The 18,048-nt window shown below is 33.8% G+C and overlaps 1 protein-coding gene across 2 annotated transcripts in view; it reads left to right on the top strand.

Annotated features, from left to right (window-relative positions):
• The window catches only part of LOC106881525 (dedicator of cytokinesis protein 1), a 179,104-nt gene that overhangs the window by 151,978 nt on the left and 9,078 nt on the right, over positions 1-18,048 (top strand). For both annotated transcript variants that reach the window (XR_008263483.2, XM_014931942.3), the window contains exons 32-50: positions 471-571; positions 2,147-2,205; positions 3,603-3,674; positions 4,411-4,511; positions 6,004-6,089; positions 7,633-7,789; positions 8,973-9,104; positions 10,371-10,490; positions 12,071-12,160; positions 12,300-12,404; positions 13,255-13,341; positions 13,782-13,836; positions 14,071-14,152; positions 14,591-14,663; positions 15,030-15,116; positions 15,205-15,378; positions 15,923-16,015; positions 16,169-16,300; positions 17,692-17,795. Coding sequence is in view for 1 of the 2 variants with exons in the window: in XM_014931942.3 (XP_014787428.1) it covers positions 471-571; positions 2,147-2,205; positions 3,603-3,674; positions 4,411-4,511; positions 6,004-6,089; positions 7,633-7,789; positions 8,973-9,104; positions 10,371-10,490; positions 12,071-12,160; positions 12,300-12,404; positions 13,255-13,341; positions 13,782-13,836; positions 14,071-14,152; positions 14,591-14,663; positions 15,030-15,116; positions 15,205-15,378; positions 15,923-16,015; positions 16,169-16,300; positions 17,692-17,795 (1,910 nt within the window). In the remaining variant the exon portion in view is untranslated. The remainder of the gene's footprint in view (positions 1-470; positions 572-2,146; positions 2,206-3,602; positions 3,675-4,410; positions 4,512-6,003; positions 6,090-7,632; positions 7,790-8,972; positions 9,105-10,370; positions 10,491-12,070; positions 12,161-12,299; positions 12,405-13,254; positions 13,342-13,781; positions 13,837-14,070; positions 14,153-14,590; positions 14,664-15,029; positions 15,117-15,204; positions 15,379-15,922; positions 16,016-16,168; positions 16,301-17,691; positions 17,796-18,048) is intronic.

Here is an 18,048-nt window from a genome sequence, read left to right as displayed (position 1 = left end):
TGGTCATTCCCAGTGCTGCCTGACTGGCTCCTGTACCGGTGGCATGTAAAAAGCACCATTTGAGTGCAGTTGATGCCAGTACTGCCTGACTGGCCCTCATACCGATGGCACATAAAAAGCACCCACTACACACTCAGAGAGGTTGGCATTAGGAAGGACATCCAGCTGTAGAAACCTTGCCAGATCAGATTGGAGCCTGGTGCAGCCTTCTGGCGTGGCAGTCCTCAGTCGAGCTGTCCAATCCATGCCAGCATGGAAATGCAGACATTAAACGATGATGATATTGATATCATTCTTGGATTAAACTCTGTCATTCAATTGAAGAGTAATATTGCTCAGCTGTGCAAGTTTCTTATGTTTAAGGAATAAAAGTTTTGAATTACTAAATATTTTTTTAATCAAAAAGAAAGACTATACTGCTGAGGTATTGAAGAAAGTTGATTAAGTGACTCCTTTTATTTGATTTCTAGCTATGGAATGGATTCTTCTTCTGTGCAGTGTCATTTCTTACACAAAAGCCATTGCAACTGGAGAAATTCTCTCTTAATAAAAGAAGTAAAATTATAGCCAGGTAAGATTTTCAGTAGATTATTGATGATAGAAAGCTGTTGTATTCTCTGTTCCATTTGACATCTTACATGAGAAAATAGTCTGCAGATCAATTAAATACACAAGGCTGTTTGATTACATGTGAGGGGTCACTGAAAAGTTCCTGGCTTTGAGTAAAAGAAAATACAGGAGGATTAGTTAATTATGATTTTATTCAACATATTCCCCCATCAGATTCACACACTTATTGCAGCAGTCCTTCAGTTTTTCTAAGGTTGGGCCTTCAACCAGGCCTTTCGTAATACCTTTAAAGCCAGGAACTTTTCAGCACCCTTGTATTTTTTTAAGCTTTCTAATTATGCTGAAACGTAATATAAGCCAATTTATAATCATAATTTTGTCACTCATTAGAGATATGCTCCCTGGCTTTTAACCCTTCCCTCTTCCCCGCTTTAATTTTTACTATCTTATTTCCCTGATTTCTCTGTTCATCCTCTGTCATTATTTCTCTCATAGCTTGGAAAGGAGCAGTCTATCTGTCCTTCCTTATTTTTGATGTGCCCTCCTATTCCTGCCCCCACCACCTATACCAGAAATCTCTCCTCTGTACAAGAAAGCTCTCATGGCTCTGCCCTCACCGCCATTTAAAACAATACTTCTAAACATTGATGTGAGTAATGTACTTATGGATCGCTGATTATCTAATCTTAGTTTAATGAGCCAAGGGATCATTAGCTGAAGTCAGATATTTTATGGCTTAGTCAGAGGTAGAGAAGTAATGACATGATGTTTTGCATAGTCACCAAAACTGATGGTGTTAAAAGAGGAAGAAATCACAACTCGGACCAAAAACATGGCTTATATACTTGCAACAAAGTAGATTCTGCCAGTTGTGGGTGTTAACTTGGTGACAGATTAGTCTACTATCTAAGTACAGTCCTCTTTCAGGTTTTCTGTGTACCCAATTTCATTCACATAATTTGGTCAATCCAAGGCTATGGTAGAAGTGACTTGTCCAGGGCTCCATACTGTGAGATCAAATCCTGAATTACAGGATTGTTTAAGTGAATTTCTAAACCATACAACCATGCCTGAATCCTACTATGTGTGTGTTAGGGGAAGAGAGAGATGGATAGATGGATGGAAAAGCCGGCATACATGCATGCATTTGTTCGCACTCTGTGATAAGAAACACAAAGCTACAGATCACTCTTGACCGAGAGGAAAATTTGAGCTAAGTACTGAAAGCTAATCAAACATTTACCATTTATATAATGTCCATGTTCTTTACGACTTATGGTGATGAACCATATCCTCTTGTGATACCTATTTACAACTAGGTTAATTAGACCATTGAGATATCCAGCATTACACCAACAAAATATGAACTATTAGCACTTCATTCAGTTAGCCAAATACCCTACCAGTTGCAACCCTATTTCTTATTTCTTTAAATCTTAGAAATAGGTTAAACATAAGCTATACTCTTTGAATGTTATTAGGTTTCTTTTTATGTGAATAATATTCTCTTCCTGCCTCTCTCTCTCTTTCTTTCTCTCTCTTTCACTTTCTCTCAATTTACTTTTTGCTTCTTCAGATATAAAGACATGCGACGAGAGATGGGGTTTGAAATTCGAAGCATGTGGTTCAAATTGGGTATGTAACTTAAACATTTTAGTTGCCTATGTTGTATTTCTGCCTTAATATTATAAATTTTTTTTTTTTCATCTCAAATTTTGACATAAACAATTTTTTAAATACATTTATTTAACCCCAACACCATTGTCCACAACACCATTGTCCACAACACCATTGTCCACAACACCATTGTCACCATTGTCCACAACTTAGATTTTTGATGCTTACGTTGTGTAACTAGAATTAAAAACATCAGTGTTTTACCTTATGGGAGAGTATATATAATAACATTTATTATGATTTAAATTATATGGTTCCCATTTTGAAACAATAGGGTGTTAAAGAAGATTTAGTTTCTAAATGCATCAGAAAAATCTCTCACTGGTTTGTCTGTGATTGTTATAGAATAAACATACCTCAGTGTGTAAAGACAACTGCTTCAAATCTTTAAATCATCCAAAGTATTTGTAAATTTAAAGCAAGTCTTAACTCTTGTGTCAGAATATTTAAGTCAAGCACCAGTTTAGTGCAGGAAACACTCTTCAGACTGTATGACGCATGGCAGTGAAATATGGGCCGTGACTTGCAAAGAATGAAGCCAGTATGCTCCTCTGGATGTGTAATGTCAGTGTGCATACACGACAGAGTGTAAGTGCCCTGTGAGAAAAGTTGGATTTAAGAAGCATCAGATGTGGTGCGCTGGTATGATCGTGTGTTGCGAATGAAAAGCTGGGATGAGGTGGTGAAGCATGTCCTTCGAATATTGGGCCTTACCGACAGGGCCAGAGTCACCGGCACATGAAGCATGGTCGTTGCCAGTGCCACCTGACTGGCTCCTGTGCAGGTAGCACATAAAAAACACCTTTTCAGCGTGGTCGTTACCAGAACTGCCTGACTGGCCCCCGTGCTGGTGTCTCGTAAAAGCACTCACTGCACTCTCAGAGTGGTTGGCATTAGGAAGGGCATCCAGCTGTAGAAACTTTGCCAGATCAGATTGAGCCTGGTGCAGCCTCTGGCTCACCAGTCCTCAGTCAAACCATCTAACCCATGCCAGCATGGAAAGTGGACATTAAACAATGACGGCGGCGGTGATGACGACGACGCATACAATAAAATTTTCTACCCAGAGTGGCAATGAAATACTTGCAATGAATTTGAAGCACACCCTGTAAGCTTGTAAGTCCAATGTTCAGCAGTTCATTTAACAATTCCACATGAATTAAGACAAAATGGGTTATGGCTAGATTGCTGATCAAACAAGGAAGTTGAACCCAAACTGATATGCTACATAAACATCTTACAGCTGCTTATCCTGAATACTTTTGGGTATTCCATCAAATGTCTCAAAGCCATCTTTTGCACAGGAATTTATAACAGTCATATATGATGTTAATGATGATGTATTTCTATTGTAGATCAAAACAAACACCGGTTCATTCCTGATTTGGTTGGTAAAATTTTGGAGATGACACTTATTCCTGAAACGAGTAAGTACTATTTCTTGGATACATTTAGTATTCATTCTTTTATGGAAGTTGTGACGGAGAGAATAAAAAAAATGTGTTAATAATATACTACAGCATTTCTATTAACTATATCTTAAATTGGAAGAATGAAATAGAATTGTGGATGAGTAAAAATTCTATATTTATGCAGTTATTAAAGAACTTGATGATATAGAAATTAGTCTATTGTAATATTGGATGATGATGAGATGGTTCCATAGTACAGTGCTCTTCAGTATGAAGGACTTCATGTAACAAAATAGTAAATAGCAATAATGTATTGAGGCCAATTTAATTTTCCTACAAAGGTTGATCTCATGCCCAATCAAACAACTTAATATTTAATGAATGACTAATAGGACCTGGGGCTTTTTTGCTTAAGTTTAGCCAATGGAGCTAGGAAGAGGAGGTGTCCATCTATATGTAATCAGCTCTACTGTCTTCAGAGACTAATTGGACATAAATGTGAAGCACTATAGTCTTCCAAAGAGCAGTAAATGTTGTAAGTAAAATGGTTAGAGTTAGCGATGCAAACTTGGATCCCAAATATTTTAATTCACCAGGAGTTTTACCACTTATGCTACAATATTCACCACACTTTCAAATTAAACACAAATAATAAATTTGTCATTCAAAAATATTTCATTTGTCTTGAACTTTTTTTTTTTTTTTTTGCATATTTTCTGCTTTCACAACCAATTGTTCTTGTATGAAACAGTTTTGAGGAAAGCCACTATTCCAATCTTCTTTGACATGATGCAGTGTGAGTTTCAGCAAATCTCGTCAGATGGACGAAACATTAAAAACAATTTTTCTGAGGTAAATGTTATATCTTTGCTGTTTTATGTTATTATTCTTTATGTTGATTTAAGACATTCATTTTTAAATTGTTCGGTGCATTTCAGTAGTTTTCAAATTAATTTTGTCATAGAATCTTTTATATGTTACGTTTATGTCTTTGAAACCGATATTGTTATACTTGAGGACAGTCATATTTTGCCAATTAAACACACACACTATATATTTGCTCTTCACTTTAGCTTTATTACTATTATTTTAGTTTCTTTGTCAAAGCTCTTTCATCACACATCCTGTAACCACTTCAGCAATTCTCAATCTCATGTGTCTTCTCTTATTCTGCTTATTCCAATTTTTCAAATTATCCTTTATACAACAGTACCCTTTATATGATTTTCCTTACCTGTATTTGATAGACGACCTCAACCACCCTAACTTTGAAACAGATTATTTTGAAGCAAGACAATACCATAAAATAAAATTATCAAATACTATCAAATGATGCCTTATTTTATTGAACCTCAGAGCTTTTCCACAGAATCTGGGGTTACTTAAAACTCACTTTGGGAAACACTGAGCTTTTTAACTGAGTACCAGGTACTAATAACATGCTGAACAACCAATTGAGATGCAACTTGACCAAACTGATGCACTTCCCTGACACAGTAACTCGGTGCACCCCACATATCCTACCTTGACTGCCACACTAACCTATCCAAGATATGCTTGCTCTCATTACTGCACTATCCTACAGAACATCCTCAGATATGTCCATACTGCACTGAGTGCAGTATTGCTATCAGATTGACTTTCCACTCCACTGTTTGGTAATATTCACCTTGATTATTAGAAATATGAAACATTCAATATTCCAAGTGTGTGAGTTGCTCTCAGAAATTAGTTTGGTTATCCTTATACTTTAGAGCTGCTCTAGCAAAGTTGAGTAAAAGTACTTAACAATAAAAAACACTACAAATTTATGGTTACATCAATAACATCAGTGAAAGCATCCTATTGTAAAACACCTACTCTAATAGTTCAGGTATTCATATAAATTTGTAGAACTAACCAACCCAGATATTATAAGTATCAGCTTTTTACCATGGTATTGCACAATCATTTAGACGGCTGCATTCCAGATTTAAATCCTCCTGTATCCCATGTCACATGTCTTAACACCCTTTTCTAGACTGCTATCTATGATGTCTTCATTTTATACAATTCAAGGAGTTACATGTCTAATCTCCGCAGCGACAGAGCCCAAATGTTTCCAAGTCTGAATTTTCTAAAATCTTATAAAATTTAAATAAGAATTTTCCGAAAGTATTGTGTGTGTGTGTGTGTGTGTGCGTGCGTGTGTGTGTGTGTGTGTGTGTGTGTGTGTGTGTGTGTGTGTGTGTGTGTGTGTGTGTGTGTGTGTGTGTGTGTGTGTGTGTGAGAGAGAGAGAGAGAGAGAGAGAGAGAGAGAGAGAGAGAATTTATCTGTTTTATTTTATTTATTTATTTATTTTAGGTTGAAAACCAAATAGTAACTCAGCTTGATGTACTGGTTGAAGGTGGCTGTGGTGATGAAGAATACATGGAACTTATGTATGAAATGTAAGTATTTTTAGAAATATCAAATTACCAATAAATATTTGTGATGAGTTTTTCAGTTGTCATCCATGCTTCAGGTATTTTACTCAGCCATTGAGTTTTGAATTTAGGTGAATGTATTTGTTAGTTTGATAAAGATTTTTTCAGATTTTCCCATAATTAGGAAATTATGATATCTGTGAAAATTACAGATTCTTTCTAAATGTTATATGGTATATCATTATATATGATGGCTTTGGGAGAAAGGCCGTTACTAGTCCTGGAGGCACACAATAAGCACCATTCATTCATGTGTGTGTTGCTGCCAGAACTGCCTGACTGGCTCTCCATGCTGGTGGCACGTAAAAAGCACCATCCAAACGTGGCCAATGCCTGTGTTGCCTGACTGGCTCCTGTGCTGATGGCACGTAAAAGGCACCCACTACACTCTCAGAGTGGTTGGCGTTAGGAAGGGCATCCACCTGTAGAAACATTGCCAGTCTCTAGTCAAACCATCCAACCCATGCCAGCATGGAAAACGGACGTCAAATGATGATGATGATTCCATTGTTGAGCATTTTTATACCTTGAAAATAAAAAGTTTCCAAGACTTATTTTTTGCCTAGAAGCATTTCTTCATGCACTTTCACCTATAAGAGAAAAAAAATATGAAAATGTACTATTTTCTATTTGTATGCAACTTACATTATTGACATTATCAAGTCTTAAAATTAATAGACTGTCGGAATTGTTAGGACATCAAACAAAATGCCTAGTGGTATTTAATCACTGCTCTCTGTATTCTGCATTTGAATCCATCAAGGTCAGCTTATTGGGAGTTGATAAAATAAAATACCAGTACAGGAGTTGATGGTACCAACTCACCCTCTCCTTCAAATTGCTGATCTTGAACATAAGTCAGAAATCATTTATATAAACTTACATGGATCCTAATTTTAAAAAAAAAAGCCTTTGTGTTCTAATCTCAAGCTACTTAGAAGCTAATATAAAACATTAAATGCTTGTATATGAATATTAATTTTTAACAGACTTGATCTTTATCAAAAGAATGAGTGGCATACATCTGGAAAACAGTAAAGGTGCAAGCATGGTTATGTGGTTAATAGGTTTACTTCTCAACAATGAGGCTTTGCTTTCAATCCCATTCTGTTGCACTTTGGGAATGTGTCTTCTACCATAGCCATAGTTAATGAAAGCCTTGTGAGTGAAATTTAGTAAATGAAACTGGGGACATTCATTGGGGAAATTATTGCTGTTTTTGGGTGGTAGACTTAATTTGTCTTGAGTTTAATATCACTACCTGGCCATGGGGGCCTTTAGTGAAATCCACTCAGTTGAAAGTGCTCAAATCAGATTTCTCATCTGATAGTAAGCTACTTCTTTTCTTCAAGCCTTAATCAGTCTTGGAGATCCTAAATAAAGTCACAAATATTGCTCTTCTGATAATGTCATAACTTTTTCTTTAATATTTCATTGATTTTCTGATAACCTTTGGAGGTATCACATTTTCTTGATATAATTCATTTAATATTTCTATCTATGTTAGCTTGAAAGATTTATTTGAAAAGCATAAACAGATGGCACAACAAGGAGAGATATTTGTTGAGATGATCCGTAAGCTACTACAACGGCTGTTACAGTATAGAACAATGATCCAAGATGAAGTTAAGGATCATAGAATGAGTTGTATTGTAAATTTGTTGGTAAGTTGTACTGATTTTTTCCTCTCTGACATTTACATTTTCTATTTCTGCTTTTAAGAATTTCTGTCAGTTACTTCAAGTTTACATATTGGCTGCTATTTTAAGGTAATAGGCTACTGAGCATATGGCAATGAATTTAACTTTTTCTGTAGGTGGTGCATTGTGATTTTAGTTAGGGTATCTGTTTGCCTCAGTCTGCTTGATTGTAACAACAAGCATCAGTCTTACTTCATAAAAACATTCTGCAGTAAAAATACTGAAATCTAGCAGTTCTCACACTAATATCTAAATTAACAGTAACTACCCCATTCATCTTGATATGTAAAAATAGACATTAAAAAAATTTGAGTTAGCTATATAGATATTGGTTTCAAATTTTGACACAAGGCCAGCAATTTGAGGAAGCAGTAAGTTGATTAATCCACCCGTGCTCAACTGGTACTTATTATATTGACACCAAAAGAATGAAAGGCAAAGTCGACCCTGGTGGCATTTGAACTCAGAATGCAAAGATGGGCAAAATGCGTAGTGACATTTTGCCTGGTATGGTAACAATTCTGCCATAGCAGAAAATAACCATAGCGAGGGACATTCCACAGTTGAATTAGAACAGTCACAAACAGTGAAAGAAGACATGCACCCAACACCAGAGCTGAAGACACCTCCGAAAGGGGGTGGCTCCGCCACGTCAAAACAGTAGAGGAGTAGGGGCCGAAACTGGACGTGGTTCCTCCTGATGATGTCTTGAGCTAACTGGATCCTATAAAAGAGCTGTTGTGGTAGCAGACCACGAAACATGGTTGAAATTCCTCCATTCCTCCAATATCATGATTTAATTTTAAATTCATATTTTATAACTACATAATTTAAGGCAATTATTTCATGAATTAAATAATAAAAAAAAATCTACACTGGACAAAGTGTTTTTAAATTATTGTACCTCACTCTAATAATTTATCAACTGAATTTTTAGGATAACTGCTTAGTTGTGAATGCAAATGTCCATTATTTGAAAATCTCCCTATCTTTCTGGCATGAAAAAAGATGTAAAAATTATATCTTTTTTTTTTTCTGTTTTTTTTTTGTTTTTTTTTTTTGTTTTTTTTAATGGGATGATAATGTAAGTTAACTTTTATCTTACAATTGGTTTCATTATTCAATGTTTTTTGTTTTCTTTTTAAAGAATTTTTATCATGAAATTTGTCGTGAAGAACTATATGTTCGCTACCTGCATAAACTGTGTGACCTGCATTTAGACTGTGATAATTTTACTGAAGCTGCCTGTGCCCTCAACTTGTATGCTAATATGCTTGAAGTAAGTACAGAACTACAGTATCTAAAAAATATTTCCTCCCACCCAAGTTTCATTTTATGTTTTGTTAGGCAGATTGGTAGAATCAGTTGTGTCCATATATCTTTTATTAGTTGTGTCCATGTATCTTCTGAGTTTGAACCAGACTGAGTTGATAAAATAGCTACCACTGAAGAAATAAAGTTTTAAAAAATATTAAATAAAAAAAAAGTTACATCTGGACTTTATTTAGTAAAGCAATGTGTATTGTTTTATATATATTTATAAATGGTGTTTGTGTCTTGTTGAATACATGACTAATTTATTAATATTTCATTTTCTTGTTAAGCAGTAATGTTCTTTTGACAACTCTAAAAATTCAAACAAAATAACAAATCCTAATTACTTCAACATTTTGAGTGGTTTTTATTGTTTTGCTACAAGTATGGGCCCTTACTGTTTCAACCATGTTGAACAAAAATAAAAGGACTATATCAATTTTGGGGGGACTATATTATTTTTTTCAGCTTAGTTTATCATTTCTCATTATATTGAGTACTATTATTATATAAAATATGTCATTGGGAATTAAATATGATTACCATTAAATTCATAATAGTACAGAGGATCAGTGACAATGGCCTTTAAATCTAAGGAAGACAGTTCTCTGACAGCAGACTTATACATCTTGATGTTAGTATACTTGAGATTGATAAGTGTTTTTGATGGATGAGAGGAAAGCAAAAATCTTCTGCAGCTTTTCACTTTCTGTAACTGAGAAAGCACTTGGATTGCGAAAACCTTAATTTATCTGTAGCAGCCTATTATATACTACTCTGTATAGACATCACTTAATAACAGATAACCTTCTCTACCAATTTACTACTGCTTGTTTAAATTTTAAAATTTCAAGCATATGAGAGTATGTTTGAATTTTTTCTTTCTATTTTTGTCAGTATCTGTAAGTAGGAATATTATATTTTTTAAAATTCATGAATATTTTATTGGTGTTTTGGTGTGAATTTCAATGTTTTGCTATATATGGAAGTTGCACTGCTGAAATCAATCTATATTATATACATATGTTACTGAGATAGTATTACTGATATTCTGTCATTTTACTCTGTGAAAAATAAAAAGTATTATTAAAATGCTCTCTTTAACATTACATTTTGATAAAGCTCAAGGAAAATTTAATGCAAATTACTGTTTTTATTTTTTATATTTATTTTAATCTTGCAAATATACTTTCTTGCCAAATGAATGTATAATATCTTTTATGTTATTCAGTGGTCTGATAAATCAGTTCCACCTGTACTAATGAGTCATCAGTACCCTGAGTACCAGAACCAATTAACACTGAAAGAGAGGTTATATTATGACATGATTGATTACTTTGAGAGAGGCAAGGTAAGTATCATTATGTCTCTGCTGATAACTCTTGATACACTGCTATAATAGGCTAATGACAGTGAGCCCTATTTAGTCATAGTCAACATTGGCATCTTCCTATTTACATCATCATCATCATCGTTTAACGTCCGCTTTCCATGCTAGCATGGGTTGGACGATTTGACTGAGGACTGGTGAAACCGGATGGCAACACCAGGCTCCAATCTAATTTGGCAGAGTTTCTACAGCTGGATGCCCTTCCTAACGCCAACCACTCAGAGAGTGTAGTGGGTGCTTTTACGTGTCACCCGCACGAAAACGGCCACGCTCGAAATGGTGTCTTTTATGTGCTACCCGCACAAGCCAGTCCAGGGGCACTGACAACAATCTCACTCGAAAATCCTACGGGAGCCAGTCAGGCGGTACTGGCAACGGCCACGCTCAAAATGGTGCATCTCATGTGCCACCCGCACAAGAGCCAGTCTAGGGGCACTGGCAACGATCTTACTTGGCTTGCCGGGTCTTCTCACGCACAGCACATTTCCAAAGGTCTCGGTCATCATTATTATTTAGTATCTGTGTTCCGTGCCAGCATGGAACATTTACAACATATTTCAGTATAGAGGTTAAAAGCTAAGTAATTATTATATTGCTTTTGCTTAAATCTGAGAAGAGTAATCAGGTCTACTATTCGAATTTCAGTCTCAAAACTTTTTAGGGGCTTAGGATTGCTGATGGCTAAAACTGTCTTTGCATATTTATCCATGTAAGACTTATGCATATCGAATGAATGAAGGTTATTCTACTTTTATTTTATCCTTCCCAAAATTTGATATGGGGCTCTCTCATAGTAGATATGAACATTGAAGATTCTGTATAAAGAACAAAGTTTCAAATTCACACTCAGACCCTAATTGTCACTAATGATCTCAAGATGAACCATATTCCATTTCATGTTTCACTTCAATATCTCTGATGCCTTGTACACATGTAAAAATTTATTTTCAAAGCTTCTTTATTAATGCACTTCTTAAGTGCAAATCTTGTTTGTCTAGCCCAGTCAGTTTCTGTTTTTAACCATCATATTTTTCTTTTTAACTTAATTCATAAGTTCTAGTGTTTTTAATTAATCACATATATACACTCAATACAATCTGCAATACCTGAGCTCTGTTTGTAGCTTTAGAAATATTTTATATATGAGTAACAGGTATTACAGATTAAGAATCAAGTCCCTAAATATTGTTTTGATTCTTTGTTTAGCAAGTTTTTGTTTTTATTTTCCATCAATAATATCCTTTGGATAATTTATAAATGTCACAACTGCTATTTTATTCTTCTCAAAACATGATTAAAAATCACCAATTGTCTATGTCACATATAAATTGAGATGAATAAAATATAGTTTGACAAATGTAATATCCGTAAAATTATTGCAAATATTTTTTAGACAGATTTGTCGAAAACAATGTTCCTTTTCTCATTCTTTACAAGAAATACCATTCTTCTTGTTGAATGCCTGTTATCATTGTCATTAGCAGCAGTATTTCTGTATAAATATTGAGATCACTTCTTCAATAAAGCCATTCTTTTTCCAGATGTGGGAAAAAGGAATTGAACTGTGCAAAGAACTAGCAAATCTCTATGAAAATGAACTCTTCGATTATGAACACCTGAGTGAATTACTGGTATGTATCACTTTACCATAGGCAACTTATATATCCAAATGATGCATTTGTTGGTATTGTTGTCATCATCTCTATACATGGTTGACTGAAATGTTTAGTATTCTCATAGAATGTTGCCAATATTTTGTCTCATTTATAGAAAAGGCAAGCTGACCTATATGTTCAGATCATGAAAACATTGAGATATGCCTCAGAATATTTTCGTGTTGCTTATTATGGCAAAGGTTTTCCATCTTTTCTTCAGGTTTGTAAAGTTATATTAAATTTGAAACTTATTATTAAACACCTTTTATTCTTAAATTTAGTCTATTTCTGGGTTTTTGCCGCTTAAAACAAAAGAGTAACCATCAAATTGTAAATGATTCCTGGATGTACTGCAAATATTTCAACTACAGAGTAGGATGCTCTGATAATAATACTTAGAATATCATGCATTTCAAACTGTTATATCTTAAACATCTAAGAGAAATCTAAGTTTCTTTGTTTTGGTCTTGAATAGATTTCATTCAAGATAACTGTAATTGGTAACTCTTAGAGAGATCTTTTAAGTTATATGTTCGAGAGAATTAGAGAGTGTGATTCTTGCTTTTTAAAAGTAACATTTGTGCATCAACTTTGTTTTACATTAAAAGATTGTTGGAACTCCTTGGGAGCTCCTAATGTTACCAGTGGAGAATGGTATAGAAGATTGTGCATAGATGTGTATGAAACTAGTTACCAAAAGAGGTGAAGCAGATTCTTTGAGGACATCACAGTTGATAGGATGAATATTTGTATTGCTTCATGTTCAACAAACTTTCCACTATCTTAATGTTGAGGACTGTATATTTTAAGCAAAAAATTTGTTGTCAACACTGCAGTTGGGATTGTACAACTAAAACACAGATCAAATACTACTCCACCAATTATGCCAGGCATCTTACATATGCTAGTTTGGCTACTTAACTATCATAGGTCAGATAAAACAACCAGATTATCAACCTTCTTACTAGCTCAGTCAGTGTTTATAAATCAATCGTGTTAAAAAACTTTCTGTTGCCCAAACTTTTCTTAACTGTTATGTTTAATTAAAATAATCTCTTTCATCTATTTAGAACCAAGTATACATTTACCGAGGGAAAGAATATGAAAGGCTTACAGACTTCAGTGCTCGTTTGCTGACAATGTTTCCATATGCCGAAGTAAGTTGTGAACAGATTATATAGTATATAGTGGCCTTTAGGTTTCAGTTTTATAGTAATCTTAGAATTTTTAGTTGTTTCTTTTGAAATATTCAATACATTCAAAAAATATCTTACCAAAAATTATTTCTTGAATGCCAGTTATCATTAGCAGCAGTATTTGTGTAAATATTGAGATCATTTCTTCAAGAAATATTTTGAGAAATAAATTACTGTAGCAAATTTGATGAATATAGATTTATTGGAATCAGAAGTTATTTTGTAAAATGGACAGTATTCTTGTTGCCTTTTTTTATGTTAAGAAAATTCAATGTTGTCCATATTTTGTATGTCTAGTTTTGTTTCTTTGAGTCAATGCTTTATGTTACAGAATTTAGAGGCTGGTTAATAAGCATTTGTAGAAAACAAATTATTTATCCTACCTACTTTTCTCTTCACAGAAACTGACCACTTTATCCACTCCAGGGGATGATATTAAATTGTCTCCCAAACAGTGTATCCTTTCTTTCTGAATGTTTCATTTTATTTTACTTCAAATACAGAAAATGAAAATATTATTGCTAGTAATTTTTAAGATATTTCCATTTGTTTATATACAGCTTTTGTGTTTATATAGAATGTTAATCAATTAAAAAAGAAATCTAGTCTTGGTGAATTCCTGCATTACATCTAATAGTGCTTAAAATTTGCAATGTTGTGCCATTTTATGTTTCTTTAACTAAGAGACAGACCTGCAGATTAATGCAGTTACACCATGTTTAGATCTGAAAAGTCAATTTAAGAACAAGACAGTGAGTGAATCAATCTTAAGGTAAGTTCTGATCTTACTATTTTGTTATTTCATCTTACTGGTTTATATTGATCTTCATGCAATGACAAGTGACCAAAACCATGGCGATATGTTGTGCTTGAGAAAACTTGTTAAACCAAGTGAAATCATAGTCATGGCTATTGCCAGTATCATGTAAATGGCACTCATGAGATCATAGTTGTGGCTGTTGCAGGTTCATATAAATAGCACCCATGCTAGTGGCATGTAAAAAGTGCCTATTACACTTTTAGAGTGGTTGGCGTTAGGAAGGGCATCCAGCTATATAAACCATCAGCCAAATCAGACTGGAGCCTAGTGCAGCTCTCAGTCTTACTAGTTCCAGTCAAACTGTCAAACCCATGCCAGCATGGAAAGTGGACATTAAATGATGATGATTTTCAGAGTACTGACTTGATTTTTAACTTTTCTAATTATCAGCTACTATATGGTCAATGAAGTCCAAAAGTTTACCTATTCTCGACGAATGGATGACAATGTCAAAGATGTGAAGGTAAACTTTCAATTAGTGTTTTAAAATATTTCATAACAGATAAATATGCATAAAAAATATAATCTTTAGAAAAATTAACACCTTTATTTCTAGCAGTAGTTTTCTTTTTATTGATTTATTGTATAGCTTAAGATAGTTTTAATATCATTCTATATAGTTTATAAAATCAAGTGACTTTTGTCACAATAATGCAGGTTAACATTTAGCATGCTCTACATTTAGTTGTCTTATTCATTGTTTAATTTGCTAATTGTGTTTCATTAATATTAAGAAATGCATTTAAAAAATGTTTATATGTTATTTGTAATGCAAAGATTTTGAGCCAGTTTTCTAATTTTTATTGACACAATCTGTTCTACTTTATAGGACATGTGGTTGGAACGCACAATTTTAGTTATATCCCATCCACTTCCAGGGATTCTTCGCTGGTTTCCTGTTGTCTCTACTGAAGTGGTGAGTTTGAAATTTCCCTTACAATTTTATCAGTTTTTTAAACCATCTTTCTGTGATACATAATAATTTTGTTTTATTTTCTGTTCAGGTTGAAGTTAGTCCACTTGAAACTGCAATTGAAACGCTAGAAACAACAAATAAGAAACTTCAAGGACTTATAGGCCAGCATAACAAAGATCCTAGTTTGAGGGTTGACCAGCTTACTATGTTATTGAGTGGAGTTGTTGATCCTGCAGTTAACAAGGGCATTCTCAACTACAAAGTAAATATGCTTTCTGAAATCTTTTCCATATTTCTTGCAAAAAAATAGTTACATAAACATTTTTTTGTCTTTACTGCACTGTTGTTTGATAAAATTTTATATTGCTAGGAGACCCTGAAAATGTATGAGTAGTTCTACCCAAGCTTAGACAAGCAAATAGATAGTAAAACAAAATAAGCAAATATAGTATTAAAAAAATTAAAACTGATCATAGAATCCATTTTGAAATTTATCAAGAATTTAAATAGACTAGTAGCTAACATTTTTCTCTATTAAGTTTGTATCTTAAAATAATACAAAAGATTCTTTCATAAAATTGTGATGGGAAGTTTTAATTTAAATAATAAGATTTTTAAATGGGTGATTTTGTAGGAATAGAAGCAGTGTCAGATTGGTTGACTTCGAAATGGTCACTATTTCATTCTAAATTTTCAAGGAATTCTTCATTTTCATGATAATTTTTATTTATTATTTATTTATTTTTTTTAATTAAAAGCAATACAGTTTCTAAGTTCCTTTTATTGTATTTTCATTCACTCTCTAGGAGTTTTATTCCGCTGAATTCCTAATGAACCATGAAAATGACAAAAATACTGTTGACATGATTTCCAGGCTGAAGAGTTTAACTTTGGAGCAGGTAATTTCTCATTTTTTTTTTCTTTCTTTCTTTTTTGTAACTATTTTACGTTTTTAGTAGATAAATAGAAATGTAAGTTTTACTTGATCTTAAAAAAATTATATTTTAAATGTTTATAATGATGTAAGTTTTGTATTTTCTGCTATTCCCTAGGGTGCTTTGTTGAGAGATGCCCTTCAGGTACACAAACGGCTTTCTCCTGAAGGAATAAAACCTTTACATGCTCATATGGAGCATCGGTTTGTTAAACTGTGTGATTGCATTGAAGAGGAATGTGGTTTGCGGGTAAGGAAAATTTAAATGCATTCATTTCCAATTGGTTGATGCTTTGGACTTTAAAATTTGTTACAGACATTTCTGTCTATTTATGCTTTATTGTCAGCTTGTTTTATAGGTTATTTTGTGGTGATGGAGGTCATGCTTTTCCAGATCAAGATAGGGACTAGTATAACTGAGTTAAGTTAACGCAGTCAGTATTGAGTTTGAAGTCTTGTAGGTTAATATAAGCAAGTTAAGAATCGTTCTTAGGTTGGCTCTGTCTGAGCTATGATCAAATGCTTTCCAGCTATGGCCACCCAGTTTCTTTTCGTGTGGATTACATATCTAGGACTACATAATCCAGTATATCACTCCATTTCAAAGATGGCTTGATTTTTAATGAGGGAGATTTGGTTACTATTTGCAGAAGATCAAGCAACCACATGGAAGCTCCCTCATTTGCTTGACTGCCTAATTAAGAGTTATAAAATGTTACTGAGAAGTTAAACATGGTAAAGGAAGGAAGAAAAGCAAGTACTCTGACTAGATTTGAGTGAAAGTGTGACAAACTCAACAGATTCAGAAAAGCAGTTACTTGTGGTTGAAAAGGAAACTCTAAGTTGCCGGAACAAATTTAGCTAATTAGTCACTGGAGAATCTCCATCAGGGGTTAACTGATTGTTTGATTTATGATTTACAGTGTGAAAGTTTGATTTGTGTATTGATGAGGAGTGACTAGCTTTATATGTTAATCATTTAAAAATAAGCTTGAGCCTCTTGTCTAATATGAGTGGAAGATATTAAAAATCCTAGTGATATCCTTGAGATAATACAGCTTATGTTATTTACAGGTACAGCAAAATAAACTTTGTCAGACAACTAGGAAATCACTGAAAATTATGTTGATTTTACCATTCAATCAATTGATTTGGATGGATCAGCAACAAGATATATTTGCAGCTATGAATAATTAGCATAAAATGAAATTAATGTGGTCAACTAGACTAACTACAGTGTATATGAGGCTGTATATGAAATGTGGAAATCTGTTGTTCAGTGAGATGAGAGAGTGAGTTCCTGATGGAGGCATTGGAGTGCTTGGTATATGTATATAGTTTTACTTCCATCCCACCATATTCACTTTGTATTTTCATTTATATATGTAAACTGGTCTTATGAGCAATACATCCTCATAGTTGGTGCAAAGATTTTGGCATCATACTGGTTGTGTAGGCAGATCAGTCACCAACTACTTTGTATTCCTCTTTTAAAATGCTCATTGGAGAGAAAGTGTTTGTATTTTTGCTAGCACCTAAGAAGCTTTAAAGAATTCACAATGAACTCAAAACTTTGAGCTCCTGATTTCTTGGGAACAGTTGTTTGACTAATAAATTTGTGTTTCTAATTTAAATTGACAGATTGCAGAGAAAGATATCACCAATGCCATGAGAAGAAATCAATCTTCTTTATCAATGTCCTCTTCTCCAAGATACAGTAATAGTTCAATAGTAGCTATAGCTGAGTAAGTAAACAAAACAAGCTTTGTTTACAATAACACTTTTTTTTATTAATTTCCTTTTTCTTTTTTAATTAATACCATGTTAGAAATTCTTCATTTTGCCAGAATATCAGTTATTTTTGAAAGAAGTGGTATGAGGGCTTCTGTGTCACACAATTCATTCATCCAGCTTGCACTGGTTTCTCTAGATGAGCAAATGGTATCAATATGTGCATGATAGGCCTATGTGCTATAATTTCCTTCACACTTGTGTACA

The sequence above is a fragment of the Octopus bimaculoides genome, chromosome 2 (assembly GCF_046866305.1).
Source record: "Octopus bimaculoides isolate indiv1 chromosome 2, ASM4686630v1, whole genome shotgun sequence".
Taxonomy (NCBI): Eukaryota; Metazoa; Mollusca; class Cephalopoda; order Octopoda; family Octopodidae; genus Octopus; species Octopus bimaculoides.
Note: the sequence above shows the minus strand (reverse complement) of the source record. Positions and strands in the feature narration are given on the sequence as shown.